The sequence below is a fragment of the Microtus pennsylvanicus genome, chromosome 3 (genome assembly GCF_037038515.1).
Source record: "Microtus pennsylvanicus isolate mMicPen1 chromosome 3, mMicPen1.hap1, whole genome shotgun sequence".
Taxonomy (NCBI): Eukaryota; Metazoa; Chordata; class Mammalia; order Rodentia; family Cricetidae; genus Microtus; species Microtus pennsylvanicus.
The window spans coordinates 47,038,790-47,063,570 of NC_134581.1; the positions used below are offsets into that span (position 1 = coordinate 47,038,790).

The 24,781-nt window shown below is 40.8% G+C and overlaps 1 protein-coding gene across 6 annotated transcripts in view; it reads left to right on the forward strand.

Annotated features, from left to right (window-relative positions):
* Positions 1 to 24,781, forward strand: part of Unc13c (unc-13 homolog C) — a 453,039-nt gene that overhangs the window by 300,813 nt on the left and 127,445 nt on the right. For all 6 annotated transcript variants that reach the window (XM_075965264.1, XM_075965261.1, XM_075965265.1 and 3 more), the window contains one exon: positions 1,404 to 1,489. In XM_075965264.1, the coding sequence (XP_075821379.1) occupies positions 1,404 to 1,489 (86 nt within the window). The remainder of the gene's footprint in view (positions 1 to 1,403; positions 1,490 to 24,781) is intronic.

The following is a 24,781-nucleotide window of genomic DNA, read 5'->3' on the forward strand; positions in this document are numbered from 1 at the left end:
TTTATAGTGATAGACTGAACACTTCTGATGTAGAAATTTTGTTTTGTTAGGGATGCTGTTGTTTGTTCTTAGTTTTAAGACAGGTTCTTACTGTATTAGCCCAGGCTGCTCCGGACTTGCAGTCTTCCATGGCTCATGCCACCTCATCAAGTGGCCACGTAGCTTGTTGGTAGCACATTGAGCATTCCTTATGCAGGGTGTCATGGTATTTACAAATCCAACCTTCTCTCCTCCCTTCCAGTCTCTATGCCTCTTCTTTCTCCTCCTTCTTTTGCAGAACTTCAGAACTTCAGTGATACTTACCAGGAAAACTGAGAATAAACATCATTGCTCAGATTATGACCTTACTGTGGACCATTAAGCATGAGGTCCACAGGTTTTGTTGTTTGGTTTCTTGAGATTCCATCTTTTTCTTTAGATCAGATTTGCCTTGAACTTGATTTTAGCTCAGGCTGGTCTCCAACTCACATTCCTTCCGTCTCTGTGCTTGAGTGCCAAGATTATAGAATTGTATCATTCTGTCCAGCAAGTAATATGTTTTTATAGATTTTTTTACATGGTGAATAAAATTCACTTCAATTTTAGTTTTCAGAAATTGTTTACTATATGTGGATGGATGTTAGAGTTGGTCCTATGCTTCCTACATTTGGTGCAATAACCATCAAATTTTTTTCCGTTCTGTCCATTGGTTGGTAAATTACATTGTTCAGTTTGAGAATATTGAACTAACTTTGCACTTTCACAATAAACCTTTTTGATAGCAATCTTATTTCCTTGTGTGTATTGTAAAGTTGGCTATGGTGGGTGCTGGAGAGATGCTCTGTGATTAGAAGCTCTTGCTGCTCTTGCAGAAGACCAAACTTTGATTCCCAACATCCTCACTGGGATCATAACTATTGTAACTCCAGCTCCAGGGAGGCTAGCATCCTCCTCTGGCCTCTGTGGGCACCTGCACACACATGTACACATGCACATGTAGATACACACAGATACACAATTAAAAGCAAAAATAAATCTTTAAAATCTATTGAATTCAGCTTTTCATTAGGATTGCATGAAGTGATGTATATGAGAGATATTAATTTTTAGTTTTATTTTTGCCCTTTTTGTTCAGATACTATAACCTGATATTCTCTTACTTAAGTTCCAATTCAAACAATGAAAATAAATTATATATAATTATCCACATCACATAGACATCCCAGGAACGTCTATTTGACCACTCTTTCCTCTGCCACTTATACACCCTCACTTATTAAAGTCAGCAGAACGAAACTGAATAATGAAAACATACATGTGCGTATGAGCTGTAATGACAACTGCGGTTATGAGTGAAATGAGGCATGTGGATTCTCAGGGATGTTATTACTTTTGATACACTAATATGATGTCTTCTGTTTTAGGTTTCCCCAAGAACTAAACATGGGAAAGATAAGTGCAGAAATCATGTGGTCTCTCTTTGCTCTCGACATGAAATATGCTCTAGAGGGTAAGTCCATTGCCTAGAATAAATGTAAAGTAAAATATAGATTATTGTATTTAGCTAAGTTTTAAAGCATATTATGAAATGGTAGAAGATAATGAAATGGTCGCAATAAAAGTCCTGAAGGAACACATTTTTTCACCAGACAGCAATGTCCTAGCATGTGTTCTACCTATAGAGACATACAGGGACAGAAATTTTCTGTGAAAATTTTCCCCAAAGTGAGTCACACCTGAGGATGGGAGAACAGTACTGTTCCTGCTATTTGTCTCTATAGACTTGGAAGTAGCACCTCTAGACAGATGTGGTTAAAGTATGGCCAGCACTCACACAGAGTCAATAGGAAGACTTTTCACCAAGAGCTCTACCTCAGCAAGTACAAATCAAACAATGGGGAGTCAGAGGAAAACAACCTTAGGTTGACTATGTCTATACAGGTTGTTTGAGCATCCTTCCACACATAAAGGCTGTGATGAAACCATCAACCAAGCAACCATGCTTGAACACAAAACCTAGTAGAAACCTTCTTGAGATATAGTCAACAAGTGTACAGTGAGCCAGGGGACACCAAGTGGTTTCCACCCTATTCCAGGTGAGGCAGGACAAAAGGGTAATAGCTTCAGCCCTTTCTTGAGCAAGACTATGAAGCAGAGTTGCAAGCACTGCTCTGGGCAGACGACTGCCATACGGCAAGGACAGAGCAATAGCAATGGAGATCTGGGGATGGCTCTCCTGAAACAGACTTGAGGTAAACACACCACAGCTTTCAAGGAGCTGTCAGTAAGGAACATTTCCTTCATAAAGAAGTGCATAAGAAATAGGAACAAAAAACCTTGAAGTAAAGGACAAAAGAGAAATGAAGTCAACAGAGATAGATTTGAGCAAAGAAAAGTTAGTGCCTAGCAAGAGGTAAATTTACAGACTGATGGGGAGAGTTACAGGGCCCAGGGGGGCACACAAGAGACTTGGCTAAGAGGAATGCCGAGAGATTGTCTTATTCAGATGTACAACTTAGGAAGGTATTTAACCAATTTTCTAAGACTGGCTGATGCAGTAGGACCAGCTCAGAGTCCATGCTCCTGGAACCTCTGCTTTTCAGCTTTGCCAAAACATAATGTGATGACATCAAAAAGAATACTCAAGATAAACAAGTGAGATGCATCATGCTTTATAATTTGGTTTTCTGGGAAATCAAGATCTGCTATCCACAACCAGAGAGCTTAATCTAATCTTTAAAATTATCCCGGCATTGTTCACAGGCATGGATGCATGAGGTCTTTCTTTGTTAACATGTGACTGACCCAGCTGGTCCTCTCATCTCTCCTTCCTCCAGTTAAACACTTTACAACACTTTGACTTGACTGTCTGTGGTCTGAAAGCACTCATAAGAATAAGACAGCAGCCAGCAGTCTACCAAGCACCTAAGACTACCCAGGCATCCTCTGCCTCCACGGTCTGTTCCTTGCACTCTTCAGCCCTGCTTTGGACATCTAAAATGTTAGAGTCCGCAGTAGAATTCTCAGACCCTTCTGTCCAAACTCGCTCCTTCTCCATCCATCCTTCCTGTAGCTCTTGGCACAGCATTCATCTAGTGACCCAAGCTAATCGAGTAAGGTCAGCACTGATTCCTTCATGACCAAAACTCATTCTCCACTGTCACTGTCCTCATGGCTGGGCTTTTCACCCTACTAGTCTTCTCATACAGCCATGCAAGAGGCTTCCAGTGTTACACTCTCAGATGAGACTTCCTCTAACACAGTAGTAGTTTATGCTCTATAATAAACCATGGAGATTACAGTAACTACCTAAGGCCATCTTAATTCAATGGGGCAATAGAAATAGCCGTGAAGGAAGGCCTTGCCCATCTATGGTCTTGGAGACATGTTCATAATTTTGGTTACCTGTTCTTACCTGTACAACCAGAGGATCACATTGGCTCAAAGGATCAGGTAGTGGGACAAAATGGCTCCCCCACCAGACTCCATATGAATTGATGATTTAGATCCATTTCAAGGTGATACTACCAGTGTGTCCCCACGTTTGCTAGTATAGAGACTTACTGATATATGTTTGGTTATTAACCTTTTACATACCCTTCATTTATCAACTTGGCAAACCCTACAGTCAGCTGAGAGAAGAAGCCTCTGATGGGGAATTACCTACATCAGATTGACCTGTGGGCATGTCTGTGTAGGATTGTCTCAATCACAAATTGAAGTAGAAGGACCTAGTCCACTCTGGGAGACACATTTTTATATAGCCAGTAGTTCTGGGCTATCTGAGAAAACTAGCTGGATATGAGTCTGTGAATGAGCCAGCAAGTAGTGTTCCTCCAGTTTCTGCTTCCAAGACCCTCAGTGATGGACTGTTAGGTGCAAGTGAAAGCCAAATAAATCATTTCCTCCCCTAAGTTGCTTTTTGTCAGTGTTTTACAAGAGCAACACAAAGCAAATTAGAACAATTATCTTTTTTCAAAAAGAGTACAAATCCAGATGTAGTGACCCATGCCTTTAATTCCAATATTTGGGAGTCAGAAGCAGAGAGATTTTTGTGAGTTCAAGGCCAGCCTGGTCTACATAGTGAGTTCCAGGGCAGACAAAGCTGGGTCGTAAGACCCTGTCTCAATAAAACTAAATAATGATCAGTTTTAGACAAGTAAATATAATATATATCTAAAAATATAAAACTTTTTAATATCTTTGAAACAGTTAAATTATAAATGCTACAAAAAATTTATTTAGCTTTGTTCAGAAGCTTATTACTTATAGGTTCATAATTTCACACTCAATATAAAAGCAGTAACCTAAAATTTTGTTGATTCTATCATCAAAAAGTAACCCAAGATCAATCAATCAACAATTTATGGTTTTCATAGACATTGGAAATAAGAATTGTCTGAGCAAGAATTTTTGTTCATTTGACTTTCCAAAAATAGAAATATCTCACCTATCATATAATCTATCCACTTAGAGTATATATAAGTCAGTAGTTGTTGGCATTTTACATTTGTTAGTGTTTTCAGGAAGGCATGCATATGTAATAATATAGGGAATAACTTGGATGGTGCATCTTCTGTTAAATGACAAGGCTTTATGCTGTATCACTATTGTATTTGTCTCCTTGTATTCAGAAGTCCTTAGTAGAAACTAGTGTATGCATTTGTGTGAGGGATGTTGTAAATAGAACAACCTTGAACAAGACCCCTAAGGACAAAGTCAGAGTCCCTCACCATTGCAGCTGAGCACTTTGGGATTACAAACTGTGAGGCAACGAAAGATTTGAGAGTTGAGGCAGAAGGTGCAGAAAGCTCCATCACTTACTATTGTGTGAGTTTGAGCAATTAACACACAAACTCTCTAAACATTAGCTTCTTTTCTAGGAAATGCTTGGTAATAACAGGTTTAGGGTTGCTGTAAATAAAAAATAACTACGTGTGTGTGTGCGCGCGCGTGTGTGTGCGTGTGTGCGTGCGCGCTACATGCATGTGAGGGATGCCCTCGAATGGCAAAAGAGGGCATCAGATCCCCAGCAGCCATGGTTACAAGTAGCTGAGAGCTGCCTCTCGTATCCTGGGAACTGAACTCAAGTCCTTTGGAAGAGCTACAGAGGTAGAAGCCTTTCCCTAGCCCTAAAATGAGTCTTTAATAAGTCTTGCAAGCTCTCAAGAATGGTGCTAATGAAAGGAGACTATTTCAGTTACCATACAAAGATTGAAAGAGTCCCCAGAATTTCCAAGGGTCAGGGCTCAGTTACAGTGGAGATTGTTATGGACAAGTGACAATCTGGATCTCTCTCTCCCCTTTTCCCATTTTAACCTAATAAGTGTCTTCAAGAAACATCTCCATCTCTTTCTTACAGTTCTTGAGTAATAATTAATAGCAAAAGCTTAGGACTAAGAGCAACTCAAGAATTGAAGGTGTGCTCTTAAGGACAGTCCCCAGGCAGGCTCTTTGCATGTTGTTATTCTGCCTCTTTGCCTCATAAAACATTGTTCAAATTAATTGACTGCGGAGCACTGTTTCAAGCCACTGACCTAGACAGGCTGTGTTGTTCTTACATAATGTGCCTTGTGGCCAAAGTGTTCGAGTATGACTCTTGAGCAGCTCAGATGGAGTTCAGGTCAACACAACAGAACTGGCAAGAACCTAAGGACGGGGATGCTTTGGGGAGCAGCATTTTGCCCTTACTCCAGGGACTCACCAGCCTCTCATTAAAAGATAAAACTACTCTATTCCCATCTTTGTTCAGCCTGTTTGAGGCAATACATTTTGTATTCATGGCTGGCATAAACCACCTTTCAAATTCAATATGCAATGTGATATAATTGATGCAGATGTAATATTTGTTGAGTGGAGCCAGGTATCAGAAGACTCTTGTCCTGAAAAGAACACTGGACTTAAATTAAATAACCTGAGGGAGGGATGATTTATCGTGACTCATATTCCAGAGGATTCTGGCCATTATGGCGGGCAAGCGTGATCGAGCAGAGTAATCACATCATGACTTCAGGAAGCAGAGGAAAGCAGAGTTAGCTGCCTTTCTTCCCCACGTTCAGGGTTGGTCTTGCCTACTTCCTCAGTATTCTCTGGGGAAACCCTCAGGAACACAACTAGAGGTGTGCCCCCCTCATCCATGCCTCTGTTTCAATCAGTCATCCAAGGTTAAATTCTCGTGAAAACATGAGAAAAGCAGTACAGAAAGAGAGAAATGCTCAGATCGGATGTGTACCTCATGCCAGACCACAGTTGGTCTGCAGCGTTCCTTCCGAATATCTCTCGAGACAGCAGTCAGGCCAAGCTTTAATATGGGGTTTACTGTTCTGTGTTCACTTCAGTAGTACAATTTGTTAATCATACCAACCCTCAGTTTCTGCATTTGCCTACTGACTGAAATCCTACAGATAAAGTATTAAGAACAGAGCAACAGGCAAGCAAGGGAATAAGAGGAAGAGGTGCCCACAGTTAGTAGGGACTCGACAAATGGTAACTATTTATTGATAACCATTGTGACCTGTTAAACAAGAAGCAGGCATCTAAATGCCTCGATATGCATGTTACTGAAATGTTTGACCAGTCAGAAAAATCAATGGACATTGTGTTTGTCGTTGTATTAATTAAGCCTGACTCCCTGGAGTTCTTAACCTGGCTGCTTCTACATGGTGTGACAAAGACCTGTGTCTTCAAAGTTCTTAAGTTGCAGCTTTTGCAAGATCCAAAGACAGGAGCCAGATGTTCAGGGTCAGGTGTTGGGGGCCCAGATGTTAAGGGCCAGGCATTGAGGGTCAGACTTTAGGGCTCAGGGTGAGGTTTTAGGGCCAGATGTAGAGAAGGTCCAAAGGATTCAAGTAATTTCTAAATAATAATCATATTAAAGACTGCTTAGGATTCCTTAAAATATTGGTTCTTAAAGAGACTATGGCTGAGCTTCAAGTCATATTAGAAAGTGCATCCATACTTGAGAATGACAAGGGTGAGGAACAAATATGTTGCAAAGAAGGCCTGCTTGTTCGTCCTGGCCGCCTGGCCAGCTTAGCCCCAAAATATAACCACACAGAAATTGTATTCGTTAAACACTGCTTGGCCCATTAGCTCTAAGTTCTTTTTGGCTAATTCTAATATTAGTTTAACCCATCTCCATTAATCTGTGTATCACCACGTGGCAATGGCTTATCAGGTAAAATTCCCAGCTTCTGTCTCTGGTGGCTTCATGGTGTCTCTCTTCGACTCTGCTTTCTTCCTCCCAGAATTCAGTTCCGTGTTTCCCACCTACCTAAATTCTGCCCTATCAACAGGCCAGGGAAGTTTCTTTATTCATTAACCAACAAAAGCTGAACATGGATAGAAGGAACTCCTATACCACAGATGTCTGATGTTTCTGACAAATTCACCACATTCTCTGATTGGTGCCTGAACTAGGGACTGAAGAGGTTGTGCCCATGACCCAGTGTCTGATCTCATTACTTACTGAAGGGGGGGGGTGTCACTGAGAAGACATCAGCTTGTCTAGGAATTATTTTATTAAGTTGGCCTAGGCAGAGATGAAATTAATTATAATGCATAAGGCACAGTTGACTTTTCACCTTGCTTGAGTCTCCTAGATCAAGGTTGTTTACTTTCAGTAATTCCAAAACTTCTTGCTTTATGTTCCTGGAATAGGCAGGCAGGATAAACAATGTGTGTGATTAATTTAGTGACTGTCAATGGAGATATCTGGCCTTCAGATTACAGGAAAGCAAAACAGACATCCAGGAGGACCTGAGATGCTGCTGTCCACCTCAACCTTTAACTGGCCATCATTCACCTTATTATCTAGTTCAGTGGAAGATAATTAAAATATTATGACCCACATGATATACTGTGCTCCTTTGATAGACATCAGAGTAAGTATATAATTAACCCATTTTCTCTGGGTCCAAATGAAAAGATAATTAAACAGCAAAAACAAGATGAAGCTGCTATCTCAGACTATGAATGTCTCTCTCACTGGTCATATCAGCAAATCCTTTTGTTGAATATTCCCTTGTGTTCTAAAATTATGTGGCGACCCATGAATCTGCTTTCCACAGTGTATAGTAGAATATATAGAGAGTGTAGTAGAATCCCAAGCAAATAGAAATGAATTTCTAGAACCCCATTGAGCTCTTCCATAGACCTGGCAGGTCCCACATTGTCTGTTCAGATACTTTTTGTTGTAATCTGGTCAATATTTAGAGAATACATGAAGATCTTGATGAATGTTTTCCTTCTGCCTCTGAGGCTGTAACAAGAAAATTCGAGTTATAGCTCACACACTCTGTGTGTCTACTCGGTTTTGAAATAAAGAGCAATGAGTACCAACAAAGCATGGTTTTGTCTAATTTTGTATCCTGGTCCCTTATGCTCCACAGAAACACTGAGCTTTCTGGAATTTTCCACTTGAGATGCTATTTGAACTTAAATCCCAGAGCTGGAGAGATGACTTAGCAGCTAAGAACACTTGGTACAGGACACAGAGATACACAGCCAAACATTAGGCAGAGCTTCAGGGAGCCCTGCAAAAGAAGGGAAGGAAGGATTGGTAGAGCCAGAGGGGTCAAGGACACCATGAGAACACAGCCCAAAGAATCAACTATCAAGGGCTCCCAGGGGCTCCCGGAGACTGATGCAACAATCACAGAGCCTGTGTGGGTCTGAGCTACATCTTGGGTATGCCTAAGAGTGGGGGTGGGATTGTCTCTGACTCTGCCTGCTCTTTGGACCCCTCTTCTCCTAATAGGTTGCTTTGCCCAGCTTTGATATAAGGGTTTATGCTAGTCTTCCTGTAACTTGTTATGCTGTTATGCACATTATCAGGCAACTCATAGCTCCCTATAACTCCAGTTCCTGTGGATCTAACACACTCTTCTGGCCTCCACAGGCACTGCATGCTCATGGTCCATATATAGACAAGCAAAAATATGTCTACATATATACAAATTACTTAATTGATACATTTTAATTTTTTTAGTAAAAGTGTTTAAATCATGTGTGAACTCAACCTGCCCTCTTGAGGTAGTACCTGTAGGAGAACCACCATTTCCCTTTTTCTTTCATGTGTTAAGCTCTTGGGGACACTTCAAGGCAGGGAGCTGGATTCTCTTTCACTGTCCTTTATACAGATGACACACTTTACTAACTAACCAGTTAACCAGCTATGATAGTTGATGCTCACTGTCAACTCGATGTGATTTAGAATTGCAATGAAAATGCACCTTCTTAAAGTGGTTCTGGTTAAGTGTTTTGTCACTGCAATGAACAAAGCAACTGACATGCTGACATCTTAATGGAATCATAGCATCAAAATAATAATAATAATAATTAATAATAATAATAATAAGCTGAGCAGACAGCTTCCACGGCACTGAAATCATAAATGAGAAACTCTCAGGTCAGACTGCTGAAAAGCTTAGCCAGAGTACATCAGTCACCTATCATGTGCCTTTTTATCCCACGGCACAGGAACAGAGCTTCTGGTTGGGATCTATAATCAAGATCCCATCCAGGACTTAAGTGCTGCATGACTGACTGACTAGCTGAAGGATGCTATAAGTGGCCAAGCCACCTAGCTGTGGGCGGGGACCTCCATCAAAGCTGGCTAGCTAGAAGATTCTGTAGGTGGTCAAGCCACATGGTTGTGGATGGGGACTCCGGTCAAGGCTGACTAGCTAGAAGATGCCCTAGAAAGTCAAGCTACCTGGCTGTTGATCTCAGTTCTCAGCAGGAACCTCACATTAACTGCTTGACTGTCATTGAGTCTCAGCAGCTAGCTTATCTCAGGGTAGTTCAACTAAAGGGGCTAAAGCTGCCATGTTAGTCTAGACATGACGTAGCCACACCCCGTCACTTCTACAGTACTTTATTGGTGACACAGCTCAGTGGTCCAGGTGAGAAGAAATGCTAAATTATCAGACATTGCCTTTGTTTCAAGGCTTCCTCCTGTAGGGTTAAGACAGCCCCTTTAGGGGGCGGGGTTTGCCTCGGGCGAATGCCTGCCAATAAATGGGCATGCAGGGAGGCTGCTCGGCCCTTTTTTCCTTCCTACCTCCTGTACTACGCTGGAACTTCGGTTCTGTAAGTTTATCATTAAAGTGGTAAATATTCTTTAATATTTGCATTGCATTTATTTACTCTGATACATCCTCCAACATTTCCACTGTCTCTAGAACCACACAAATCCATAAATGGATCATTTCTCTTCTTCCTCTAAAATGCATCTACTCCCTTCCCTTCCTCTCCTCTCCATTCCCTCTAGCTATTTCAGCCACAACCCCTCCACTTTGCTGTCTCAAGAAGCCCTGAGTAATTAGCACCTTTCCCCTCTTGCTGTTCTGTAATCCATTAGCTACTATTATGTGGATTAACAGCCATCAATTTAAAATAGGCCCTGTGTAGTTTCAGTTCCCTTTTTTTCTTGCACAGACTGGATTAGAACTCCCTAAGTAGCCTAGGCTCAAGTTGAACTCTGCCTCAGCCTTCCGGCTCTTACCACATGTGCCGCCCTAGCTCCTCCTCTGCAGCTGACTTTTTCTCCCTGGATTCCCCCTCTGTGTTCCTTGATAGAGATGCCTTCTTTCTCTGCAGCCTGAACTCTTAAAGCAGCTGTAAGAATAAAGTGAGACAGTATCAGTATCCTTGAGAGTTTTTCAGGTGGTCCGCCCTTCACCATAATCCAAACTTAGATTTCCATCACTGTGGACAGAAATCTGTTCCCATCAGCCATCATGCCATTCCAGTGGTACTGTGGATTTTGAATAGGTGAACCTTATGGTGTTTAAATTCTAGCTTAATGCAGTTGTGATAAAAAGTGATTTGGAAATAGAATTTTATGCAAATCTTTTTTAACTATTAAGAGCATGAGCATGGAACTCAGGACCGCGAGGGGTGCACCCACACACTGAGACAATGGGGATGTTCTATCGGAAACTCACCAAGGCCAGCTGGCCTGGGTCTGGAAAAGCCTGGGATAAAACCGGACTCTCTGAACATAGCGGACAAGGAGGACTACTGAGAACTCAAGAACAATGGCAATGGGTTTCTGATCCTACTGCACGCACTGGCTTTGTGGGAGCCTAGGCAGTTTGGATGCTCAACTTACTAGACCTGGATGGAGGTGGGGGTTCCTTGGACTTCCCACAGGACAGGGAACCCTGATTGCTTTTCGGGCTGGGGGGAGACTTAATTGGGGGAGGGGGAGGGAAATGGGAGCCGGTGGCGGGGAAGAGACAGAAATCTTTAATAAATAAATAAATTAAAAAAAAACTATTAAGATTAAGAGAAGAAACTATGAGAATAACAATTTGAAGCATGATTGTTTTTGTTTTATAAACCTCCATAGTCCCTGGTCTTTATGTAGTCAGTAGTAGTATTTATGGTCAGCATTGTCATTGTTATGAGACAGGGTCTCATGTAGCCCAGGCTGGACTCAAATTTGCTATATAGATAAGGATGGCCTTGATCCTCCTGCCTTCACCCCCTGAGAACTAGGATTACTGGCATGTTCTACCACATCTGGTTTATTCAGGGCTACAGATTAAACCCAGGGCTTTATGTGTGGTAGGCAAATGACCTACCAACTGAGGTACATTCCCAGCCAAGTGATTTCCTTCTTTATCATTTTATTCATTATTTCTTCATACCTTAATAGATAATTATTTTTCCTGATCTATAGAAGGCAACTCCTTGTAAAGAAACCATGGCACCTAGAATACATCTATCCTTAAAATGTTGGCTATACCTGGTTAGCTATTACCTTTATCAATTTTCCTTATCATATTCATTCATATACAACATAATACTTCAATTATTAACCAATATTGATATTTTTAATAGTCACTTATCTTTTAATTATTGTTTGTAATTAAATTCTACCCAGATTTATTACTTTCAGATTAAAAATATATTACATGTTTTATTATTTATTTTTTATATGTGTGTGCCAAGGCAGGTATATGAAGGTCAGAGACAACTTGCAGGGGTTGGTTCCTTCTTTATACCATGTAAGTTCTGGAGATTGAAGCCAGGTCATCAGGCCTGACAACAAGTGCCATTTCTCACTGAGCCTTCTTGCCAGCCCTGATTTTCATATACTGTTTCTCATCCTTTATCTCTACAGGGAACTGACACTGAGATTTTAAAGGCAGTGTGACAACAGGATTGCTCTTCTGCCCTTCTTTTAATTGATTTCTGGTCACCTAAGGAGATAGGTGTTGAGTCACCCAGGAGTTTCAAGAGGGACAGTGTCATGTCCTTCTGAACAAATGTTTTGTTGTTGTCTTTTACATTGTACAAAAGTCATGCAAAAATGTCATGTCTTGGTACCCTACCTCCATTTCTGTGAACTCGCCGAAGCACCTTGACAACTTAGGGGAGAAAGGGATTTTAATCCCAAGACCCAGTCCATCCTATCAGGAAAGTCACAATAGCAAAGGCTTGAAGCACCCAGTCACATCACAGTCAAGAGCAGAAAGAACTACACACATGCGCGCTCACTCACTGGCTTGGCTGCTCATACACAGCTCCAGACCCTCTGGCTAGGGAATGGTGCTGCCCACACCCAAGGCGGGTCTTCAGACCTCAATTCACACAATCAGGAAAAATCCCCCACAGAAACGTCCCCGGGCCAGCTTGATCAAGACAACTTCTTACTGGGGCTTTCTCCTCCCCCAGCAATCTTAGGTTGTGTCAAGCTACCAATAAAAACTAGCCATCACGCTTGGTTAAGACTTGATTAACCAAACCAAGCTGATATCAGCTTCAAATTTTTAGATAATTTGTGTTAAAATGTAAGTAACTGTTAAATGTTTATTATCAGTCTTTTCCATCTTCTTTGTGTTGAGTTTCAGCTTTCACTTACAAGTTTAGATTTTTTTTTAATGTGCTCATTTCGTAGATTCATTAGATTATTAAGCTGCCCAACATTTTATACAGTAATTCAGTATTAAACAGGCCTAATAGAAATTAAGGTGCCCAGAGGTTAAATGGCATGTCAGACCTTATTCCCTATGCCAAGTTAAAAGTGTGAAGAGTTATCTTGTTTAAATTTGTGCTAACTGAATAAAACTGTTTGCATGGGGATTTGAATTTCATTTTCTGTCCATTATGGGGAAGACATAACCCTTGAGGTTAATAGCTGCACTCAATGCTCATTAGAAGCTAAGAACATTAGGAAGCAGAATGAGCGCGCTGGGTGACAGGGAGCTCTGATCCATCTCCGCAGGGAAGGTGTGGCATTTGGTAACAGTATGTGGATTTCCAGTGTAGCGGGAACAGCGGTGCTTGGATTTGAACTGACCTTGTTCACTTAGCGAGGCACACTTCCTAGGGGAATGTTAGAAAGTATAAACCATATCACAAGTTCTTCTTGGAGAAATGCTGGGCAGAGTGGTGCTATTTAAGAAGGCACATTTCATAAATTTGTGTTTCCTATTGCCTTTACATATAAAGTCATTTGGGGAAAAAATCTACCCAGGGTGGAAGATTGCAGGCAAAGTACTGGGTTTGGGCTTTTTTTAAATGAATGTTTGGTTTTGTTAAGATTTATTTTCTTTTCAAAATTATGTATATGTGTCTGTGTGTGGATTTGTACACAGGAGTGCAGGTGGCTGCAGAAGCCAGATGGATTAGAGCTTTGGGAGCTGGAGTTACAGGCAAATGTGAACTGCCTGCCGAGGGTGCTGGAAACTGAACTTTAACCCTCTGCAAGGGCACTACATGCTCTTGACTGTTGAGCCCCACCTCTCCAGATCCTGGTTTTATTAGATTTTATTTTTAAGAAAAATATACAGTAAATTCTATTTGGGTTTATGACACTATTAATTTTCCTGGAATACTTCAAAGTTTTATTTATTTTTAATTTAATGGTGTGTGTGTGTGTGTGTAAATGCCCTGCATATATATATTATATGTCAGAGGACAACTTTTGTGGGTGCTAGGAATGGAACTCAGGTTGTCAAACTCATCTAGCAAGTGCTTTTACCAGGTGAGCCAGTTCACTGCTGAAAGTATTATGGCTCTGAAGGGAAAGGTATCCCGGCAGTCAGAAGTCAAGGGTCACCTAAAACTTGAAAGGGAAAGGTATGCTGACAGTTGGAAGCCAAAATAATAATAATAATAATAATAATAATAATACCTAAAGCTCTGAAAAGTTTTCCAGTGTAAGTGTTACAGCTCTGTTCCAGAGAGGGGGCATTTCTCCAGCAAAGTGTTGTAGTCCTTGCTCCAGAGGTTTACCCTAATGCAAGTGTAATAATCATCTCCAGCGGGGGAGGGTTTCCCCAGGGAGGTTGTTACAGTTCTGCTGCAGAGAAATGTTACTCTGCTCAGCTCCCCCCCAGAGTGTAACTACTCTGTTCCAAGGGAAAGTTTCTCTGGTCAAAATGTTAGAGCTCTGCTCTGGTCTGGTGAAAGTTGTTAGGTCTCTGCTCTGCCTAGGGAGTTTCCCCCGCTGAAATGTAGCAGTTCTACTCCACCCAGTGAGAGTTGTTACATCTCTGCCCTGCTCCACTACAGTGAAAGAAAGTCGTTACAACAAACCTCACTGGAGATTTATTTATTGAGAGAGAGGAATCCAGGAGAGTGGCTGCTTCTGCTGGGCTGGAAAAAGAACAGTCCCTAACTGAACATGTACAGGGCTTATATAGGGTTTCTTAGGGACAGAACTTTCCAGGGTGAAGAGTTTCAGGATGGGAATTGATAGGATCTTAATTCCTGAGCTTGTGACAAGCTCAGAGACTGGCTGGATTTTGTGCTCAGGGACTGGTTAGATGTCGTGCTCTGGGACTGGTTGGTTTGTATGTTCTGGGGTTGGTTTCCATTCTCAAAGACTAGTTAGATTTTAATGCCTGATTTGGTTAAGGACAGGGTGTATTTCCTTGTCTCTGGTTTCAGGGCCAGGGCATATTTTTACTGACTCTTTTTACCCTACAACTGCCCTTCAGATTTCAAGATCTTCTTGCTTATTAGGCCAATATACTAGGAGACACCATATTGAAGGCTGCCATGTTGGGGACTAGCCTATTGAAGAACCCTTCAATCTTGTTGCACTCATCACAAGTTTGTCTTCATGCCTGAGAACCCAGAATGTTCCCTTTGTCCTCACAATAACTCTCAGTCTATACCTCTTTCTTCAATAGCCACATGTTTGGAATATTTGATACTATGTCACACCTTGTCATGAATGGCAGGATATTAAAGGGCATATCCATCTACCTTTATCAGTTATAAGCACTAACATTCAATGAAATTAATTTCTTTATAATTCCTAAGAATATTTGATAGAACTTATTTTTGTGCAGCAATGTATGCTTCATAGTCTGTGTAATGCCTGCGAGGCCAGAAGAGGGTGCTGGGTCCTCTGGAGCTAGAGTTTCTGGTGGTTGTGAACCTTGCAACATGGAGGCTGGGAGCTGAACCCAGTTCCTCTGCAAGAACAGCAAGTGCCCTTAACCACAGAACCATCTCTGCAGCCCCAATGACTGCTAATTTCTAGTTCTGTAAATTATTTCCCTCAGTACAGTAGAATTTTTGAGAATCCCTGTAGTTTTGGGACATCCTGCAGTTACAGTAACTATACCTTTTAAATGTAATGACATGGCTTGGAAATAAGAGAGGACAGTGATCAGAATTGTGTGTAGAGGAAACCGCTTAGACCATGTGACTCTATAACTTCATTACCTCTCAGTACGAGCCTTTCTGCAAGATGTCAGCTCAAACTGATGTTAAAACCATTCTTCAGCTGTCTGTTGATCTATACCTTGTTATTAAATATACCTATGATTTTTTTAAAGTTACTTTTCTGCTAGTCACTCAGTATGCTAACATAAAATATATAATTTATATTATGGACTGTGGTAATAAGTATATCAGACTAATACAGACAAAACCTCTGCTCTTGGGAAGTTTAACCAGGAATCAGGGACTAGTCAAATATTCACAATTATTTAGGCAAAGGTGAACATAACAACTTCTATGACGATGAGACTGGGCTTGAGGGAGCTGGCTTGAGCTGGCTATTCTATTTTGTCAATAAATGCAGAGAGAATTCCCCCAAGGAATAATTTTTTGTCACTGATGTGCCAAACAAGAAGGAAAAGGATGACAGAAAGGGGTGGGAGAAGCTATTTTTATTTACAAAATGCAAAGCGTAATACATAGCAAAATATTTGCTTTTAAACTATTAAATTTAAATATTCAAGACTGGTCCTGGAACTGTTTGGAATTTACATTTCTCTCATGGCTGCCCACAGTAAGCGTATTTGTTTTGTGTGTGTGTGCTCACTCATTTGGTGTCTCCCAACAAACACACTTCTTTCCTCACCGCAAACTCGCTTCTCTTAGACAACTGCTGTCACTGGTCACCATTTAGCATCAACTGCTTTTCCTGCTGGCAAGTCCCCAGAAAGTTCCAGAAGAGGAAACACGCGTCCATCTTTAGCTCTTTTATTATGCTCATGATATTTTAGTCACGAAACACTCTCTAGCTGGCAGGCTTGACATACATATTCAGTAGCATCTAAATATTGTTGTTGCATCAATTATATAAGCTGAAAAAAATAAACCCTCCACTTAACAGATGGCTCCAAAATTTATAAAACTTATAATTCTCAAAACATTTGGGAGTTTTGTAATGAAAAAAATTCCAAGTTGATTCTATGAGTGATTTGACTGCTCATAAAGCAACTCCCACCTCCTTCTCCTTTTTTTTTTTCTGATTTCCTGGCCTCATTACACAGGGCTCAGGCACTTGCAGAAGTCAGGCGTCAGGTGAAGTTTGCTTGTAGAGAAGTTTATATGGGGAAAGCATTGCTGCGTTTGCTGTTAAAAGTTTTCCAGGAGACAATTCAGTCAGTCCTGTCTCAAATAAAGGTGAGGAGGTCGTCAGAACATAGCTGGGGACACTTGTCCTCAGAGTCTGCTGTTGGCTAACGCTACATTCCATCTTGTGCATGTGTGGTGAGAGTTGATCTCTGAAGCCCATGCCATTAAAAACAGCTTGAATAGGAAACGTATAAGGTACATGATGGAGGAAAAATAATCTTATGTTCATTGATAGTAAAACCAGTAAGTTGCTTGAGTTGGTAGGGGTAGATGTGTTCATAAGGGAAACACAGGGTAAGTTTCAAGTGATCTGCTCAGCTCCTAGACTGTTTGATGGGCTAGCATTTAGTTAAAGCCCTTAGACTCTCCCATGCAATGAGTGGGGAGAATAGTGTTGTATTTCAACCCAACTCATGGTGACTAAGGGAGTCAAATTACCCAACCAATGGCTGGAGTGGTACAGAATCTCTGAATTGTGTAAAGTCTGTGTCTAAATAAATTCCTTGCATGTGTCTTTTCATGACCCCAATTCTTCTTCTAAAATTTGTATAGAAAGAGATTCCAATATAAGCCATCTGTTTGCTTTTCTTCTAGAAAAATCTTTCATGTCTAAAATCAAACTGAGACCTAAACATAGTTTTCCAGTTTCTTAGGCTTTGTATTTACCAAGTGTAAGCATGCATATTTTAAGAACATAGACTTTAAATGGAGATTGATTACTCTAGTCTAGTCAACATAAGGAGTCCTTATTCTCAGTTCCTAGATTTACATAATCTGATTCTTTATGCTGTCTCTAAAATGGTAAGTAGAATTACCTCAGTGTTGGTACTTTTTTTTTCTTAGAGGTGTACATACCCCTTGCTTTGATGTATGTCTACAATTTCCCAAACTCTTGAATTGCTTATGATCCACATGTCTTTGATGTATAACCATCCTCTATAGACAACTCCTGGAAACATTTTTAGAACCTGCCAGAACTTCAGGAAATTGGCCATTCTACAAAGCCTTTCTTCCTCAATCTCCTGTGACTTCAGGGACCCATGACTCTGACCCTGGCTTCTCAGTCAGATCCCAGGTCAGGCTTTGTTCTCCTCCTGCCCTCAGTCCTTTACAAACATCCTCTCTCCCACTACCTAAGATCTGTCCAAACTCAAAACCTCCCTCTCCCCGCTGTGCCAGGTGAAGTTCCTCTCAGTATAAAAATCCTTCCATAAGCCTCACTCATTGTTTACATGAAGACCTTGCTAGTCTTCACGAAGGAGCCATCAACATGGGCTGTTACTGCTCTTCAGAGAACAGGAAGACCCCAGCACCTTGACACTTGTCATTAGGCATAAGTAATTCAAAGCCTGAATTAACATCTATAAAATGGTTTCTTGACCTTCTAGAAACATGGGAACTGCTGCACAACTGGCCAATTTCAATCATATATATATATACATCTGCTCAATTCTAGTGCATAGAATTCCAAAGTGACCATGAGCCTCTGATCCTACTTTCTAGTGCTATATATGCACATAGAATTTTTATTATAATATATTCTGATCATGGTTTCCCCTCCCCCAGTTCCTACTAGATCTTCCCCACCTCCTCACCTTCCCAACGCTACACCTTCTGTCTTTCTCTTTAGAAAACCAACAATGTAAACAAAAAAAACCAAACAATCCAGAGTATATATTTAAAAAAGAAAACATGCAAAAACACATACACAAAACAAAGCAAAACAAGAAAATACACTTAATCAGAAATAATAATATACAAGGAAAAGACCGCTAAGTAAAAAATGCCCAAATAAAGCATTTTAGACCAAAAAAAAATACCATTGGGTTCATCTTGTGTTGGCCATCTACTGCAGGGCCTGGCCTTAAATTTTGTTAATATACCCAGTGAGAATCAACTGAAGAAAGCCAATTTTTCTTTTGCAAGCTGTTATCACTTGGAGATAAATTTTTGGTTAGAGACAAGAGCACATATCTTCTTCCACCTTTTATCACTCAGATCCCATCTGGCTGGACCTGTGCCAACCCGGTACAGGCTGCCACCCTCCCTCTATAAGTCATATGTGCATCAGTCCTGCTGTGTCTGAAATACACCGTTTCCTTGGTGTCCTCCATCCTTTCTGACTCATAATCTTTCTGCCTCCTCGTCCACTAGTTCCCTGAGCCTTGGGAGGAGTGGTTTGAGGAAGAAATCCCATTTAGTACTGAGTGTTCTGCAGTCTCTCTTTCTCTATATATTGCCCAGTGTGGGTCTCTGGGTCAGTTCCTGTCGACTGCAAAAGGAAGCTTCTCTGATAATGATGACTTAATGTCTTTAGGAGTCACTCATCCTCAGTGTGCTCAATCTCATTTACGAATAGAATTTTATACGATGGTAATGCTGGTATTGGTGCATTTTAGTGTTGTTTCTGCATTTTGAAAAATCTTGGTGTGTTCATCATTACATACTAAGCCACTGAACTGGAACTATCATTATTTTCCTTGCTTCCTATTTTTAGATAATCAGGCCATTAGTATTCTTTAAAGTATAACGGATAATGCTGCAACAAAGGCATACTTGTATTTTATTTTCTTTTCCTTATTTTGTTTATACCTTTGGGTGACTTACTAGGAATTACTGACTCAAAGAAGATGAATGCTGTATGCCTTTGGGACTCATTGCAAAATTATTTCCCAGTGTTTTCAAGTGTGTGCACTGCCACAAGCAATAGATGGCTGTTCTTCAGGGCACCACTGGCTGAACAGAACACTGTAATGACGTTAAGTTTGCCGCGTGGTTACAAAATTGAACCTGGCCTAGACTTTGAATTTATGTCATAATTAAGGAATCGAGCACCTGTTTTATGTGGGTTGATTGATTTCTATTTCTTCCTATTCTTTTCATTTTGGCCTTGCCCTTCAGTGTTGGTGTTCAATTCATTCGATACTGTTTGAAGTTTTAATTTGTATGGATTATTTGCAAACTTTAGATTTTCATTTTTAAAGCATTTATCCACATATAATTTTTCCTCAAGGAATTTTCCATTGGATTCACATTATTTTTGTTATAGAGGTTTATATAACCTGTCTATAGTTTGATTAATTTAGCATAAGTGTTATCCAGGAAAACAATCATTAGACACACACACACACACACACACACACACACACACACACACACATATATATATATATATATATATATATATATATATATATATATATATATATATACTGTGTTAATTCTCTAATCTCTCTGCTCTTCATTTTGGTACTGAAAACAAGCCTTTCTGTACAAACATGAGGACCTGTGTTTAGATCCCCAGACCCCATGTAAAGAAAAACCAGATGTAATTGGTTGTAACCTCAAAGCTGTAGAGAGTGAAGACAGGAAGATCACTCGAGTTTGCTCATCCCAAGCATAGCTACCAGTTCTGTGAGAGATCTTGTCACAAGGGAAAAAGACAGGGAGTCATAGAGCAGGACTTCCAACTCCCTCTTCTGGCTTCCTTATGCACACAGGCATGAACATGCATAAACATACAGGCATACTGCTCACACAAGAAGAAGTCTAGCAGTTGAAAGTGTTTGGAAAATACAAGCTTCGATCATGGCAGTAACCTCTTTGCTGTGGTGGAGGAAGAAGCTGTGGAGGAAACCTTTCACATGAAAAACATGGTTTGCAGTGGATACCAGAGAGAAATGGGATGATGCAGGGTATTGGGGTGTCCAGGAGCAATGGAGCCTTTCTCAGCTTGGCCACACATAGTTCAAGAGGCCGTGTTTCCAGAAATTCAGAGGCCATCAGAATCACACCAACTGAGTGGTGTTAGAGTCCTTCCTTGTCTTGTAAATTTGAAGAATGAAATTCACAACTCACAAAGGGTAAATTTTGGAAAGAAGTATTTTACTATCAGGAGATTGATAGAGAGAAAGGCAGAACTCCTCTACAGGGGGAGAGGGATCCCCAGGAACAGGCTACCACTGAGTCTCAAGGCCTTGGAGTTAATAAGGCTTTAGAGGGAAAAGCAAAGGCAGAGGGGGTAATTCAGATGAAACAGGTTTGGTTTCCACCCCAAGTATGCAGGTGCCTCCCGGTGACGTCATCAGTGTGGACTCCAGCGATGGGTACCCTGTTAAGATGAAAGAGGTGAGAGAACATAGATCCTCCCCTCTGGCATCTCCAGGCTTTGGCCATGCTAGAACCAGAGACCTTTTGGATTAAATACTTCTGGCAACTTGAAGCTTTTAGTTGAGAAATAAACTGGTTATTTTTGGGGGAGGGGGTCTTTTTTACCCTGAAACTTCCTAATCAATTTCTTCCTCCCACTCTCTTCAAATCTAGGACTTTATAAGCAGGAAGACGCTTTTCAAATAGTATAAGGTTCCAAGCAAATAATTGGAAAGAGTGGTTTTACTGCTAAATCCCAAGAGGGCACAGCTGAAGGGGGAAGAGCAGAGGAAGTGAAGGGCAGAGGCCGAGAGCAAAGCATGAGGTCTGCCATCTGCACAGCTGTCTAGTTTGCGCTCTCTCTCTCTCTCTCTCTCTCTCTCTCTCTCTCTCTCTCTCTCTCTCTCTCACACACACACACACACACACACACACACACGACATGGAGATAGCAGAGATGATTAAGACAAAAAGACAATGCACTGGAGAGTACGAGTCAGTCTTAACATAGCAAGAATTTCCAGTCAGCCGCGTCATTTATGATTCTACTTAAATGCTTGGACAGAACCTGCTTGCCTATAACTTGGCAGTACTGGGCTCGGTCACTGTGTGTAACCTTTAACAAACCCCCTGTGAAAAGCAGGATTGTAGGGCGACAATTTTCCTTTTTGAACACTTCACACAGCTAAACGAGCACTTTTTACTGCCTATCTCTTCCACAAGCTTTGTGCTGTTTTCTGCTAGTGTGTTCATTTTTCTCTTTTGAACATCTGAAGATTTCCTGCAGGCATAGCATGTGTTTTTACCACAGTCACCTTCACCTCTTCCCTTCTAACTCTTCCCTATCCCTTTTTCCTCCCAATTTCACTTGTTCTCATGCAAAGGACTGGAGTTCAGCTCCCAGAATCCCCTCCAGCACACAGCAGCTGTCAATAACTCCAGTTCCAGGGATCCAATTCCCTTTTCTGATTTCTGTAGGAATCATACACACACACACACCAAACCCACAGCAATATCCCTCTGTTGGAACTAAGTAGATGAAATCCCAGCGTGTTCAGAATAATGATTATAAGTATATTCAAAGAAATCAAAGAAGAAAAATGAACTCATACAAATTTCAAGAGAGTACACACAGACAGCTAAATGAAAAAGAGAAATTGATGCAAGATGTGAAAGAAAAATTCAAGAGAGATACAGACATGTTGAAGAAAAACCAAACTGAACAGACACTGATGAATCTTATTTATTACGTAAAACATCAGCATAAAATGTCAGTAGCTAGTGAGTGACTGATACTAGATGAATTGGAAATGAAGATGAGGGATTGAAGCATTTATCTAATTAATCCTTATCAATAAAAACTCGGGAGTCAGATATCAAGGCAAGAACATGAATGGTCAGAGAAGCTGCAGAGAAGTGACCAGTGACCTCCTCTCTCTCTTGTTCCTCCGTCCGAGAGCTTCTTTAAGCCCTTCCCTATTACTCACTATGTCTCTCCATCTGCCTTCAGTCCTCCAAAACCTCAGTCATTAATTTCAGTCTGCTTTAGCTAGCTCTGGCCTCTGATTCAAAGCAAATTTTATTAGCAGTCTCCAAAGTATCAGAATGCAATCAAAATATCACACATCAGGGAATAACACAGCCAATAAGAATGTATAAAATTAGAAATGAGGATGATTCCAAAAACACAGTCAAACTGTAGTGTTTTAACATAACAAACTCTCAGGGACCAGAACTGGGGCACACACTGATGTTTGGGGACTGACTCAGAAATACATGAAAGTATGGTATCAGAACTGGACAAGAAGCTTAGAAGGAAGTGATGCCACAAAGAGCTTAGTTAGTATTCCCTATATCCTCCTGAACCCTGGATTATTTCTAGAAAAGTGTTCAAACTTCAGTACACAAAATATCATCTGAGATTTTCTTTAAAAAACATGTGATCTTGTGCTGAAGAGATGGTACAGTAGTTTGGAGTACTTGTCACTCTTGCAGAGGACCTGGTTTCAATTCCCATCCCCCACGTGGCAGCTCACAAACATCTGTAAATGCCAGTTCCTGGGGATTTGGTGCCTTCTTCTGGTCTCAATGGATACTTCATGCATGGGGCACATATAAATTCATGCAGGCACACACACATAAATACATAAAAATAATAAATATAAATAAAATGTAAGGGAGCTCTAGTACACAAATTACTGATGGGTGTGCCTGTGGATTCAACTATCTTTTGTTGAAGCTAGCATCAAGCCAAGAAACTGTATCTGTAAGATAAAGTAGTACATGTGTAACCAATTCTTTTACTTAGGCAAATGCAAACAGATCACACACATACATGCACACATGTATGAATACACAAACACAAACACACAGAGGTGTACAGATGTACCTGAGTTGTTTTTATCTCAGGGGGGGGGAAGTCTGATCAATATTCTAGGAGCATTCAGTAGATGGGTGGTGTTGGAATTGGAAGACTGGGTTTTTTGTTTTGTTTGCCGTGTGTTATAACAAGCACACATGACTTTAGTCATTGGAAAGTTACCAAGAAAAAGTCAAAAAGGAAAAACAGCTTACTAAAGGTTACTCAGCTATGAAAGTAAGTAGCGATAAAGAATAACAACAAGTCAGTAGACGACCTTTTAGTTATAATTTGGGAAGCTAATAGTTGGTCATAAAATTGCTAGGGGACCCCTGAATTTCTACCTACTCTACAGAGAAGTATTATTTTAGAGATGTGTTCAGAGCATTACTGTGAATTGGGACCAGCGGTAGTTGTTATGAGTTATCTTTCTGCTTGTACCGTGTCGTTTCAGCTTTTAGTATTACATCCGTCCATTAATTTTTGTGTGTATGTGTAGGTACGTGAGTGTAGTGAATGTGGAGGTCAGAGGACAACTTGTAGGAGTGGGGTGTCTCCTTCCACCATGTGAATCTTGGGTATTGAACTCGGGTCGTCAGGCTTGGCAGCAAGCATCTGTTCCCACTGGACCATCTCACCTGTGAAATCACCTCTTAGTGTTTAACACCCAGGATTGTTGGATTTGGAGTTCCTAGTAAAAGGGTTTTCAATGGTTTGTTCTTCAGAATCTTCAGCTTCTGGCTCCAAGGCTTAAGTTAAGGTTTCCTTCTAGCTCACCACTTGCTTTTCTGCTATTTCTTCAAAGTACACTATGTCCATAGCTTTCAACAGTTTGGTGATGGTGTGGATGATGGTGTGTCTAGGAGTGGGCTTCCTAGACATCATTTGACTGCTCTAACTTCCTGCATCTTGATTCAGTTTTCCTTGCCAAGATTGGGGACGTGTCTACCATTCCTTCTAGACTCGTTCCTCTTTCCCTCCCTCTGTCTCTCCTCCTCCTGGCACAGCTGATGGTGTGTCTTAGACTGTCTTCCCTCAACTTCATTTCCACTGATCTTTATTGCACACGTTGAATTACTTCTGGGGACCCTTCCTTCTGACTGATGTAAACTTCTGCTGAACCTCACAGTGACTGGTTTTTCCGCTCACTTTAGCAGCCGTCTAGCCTTCACCTCTCCAATTTCTGTTGGGTACATTTTATTCTTGCTTTTTGTTAAACTTCTCTTTGTTCTTGTTTTTCCCCTGGCTTCGATAAGCATTTTTCCTATCATTACTTTGAAATCCCTGTTGAGTAGTGTTCTCCCCAACTCCTCTGGCAGAGACACTAGTAGCTATCAGCGTTTTTTGTTTGTGTTTTTTTTCCCCTTTCCTGTATGTAGCCAATCTTCTGTCTCAGCTTTTAGTGTCACATTGAAAATTGGGGGATATCACATCCTGTTAGTATCCTATGACCCCCAA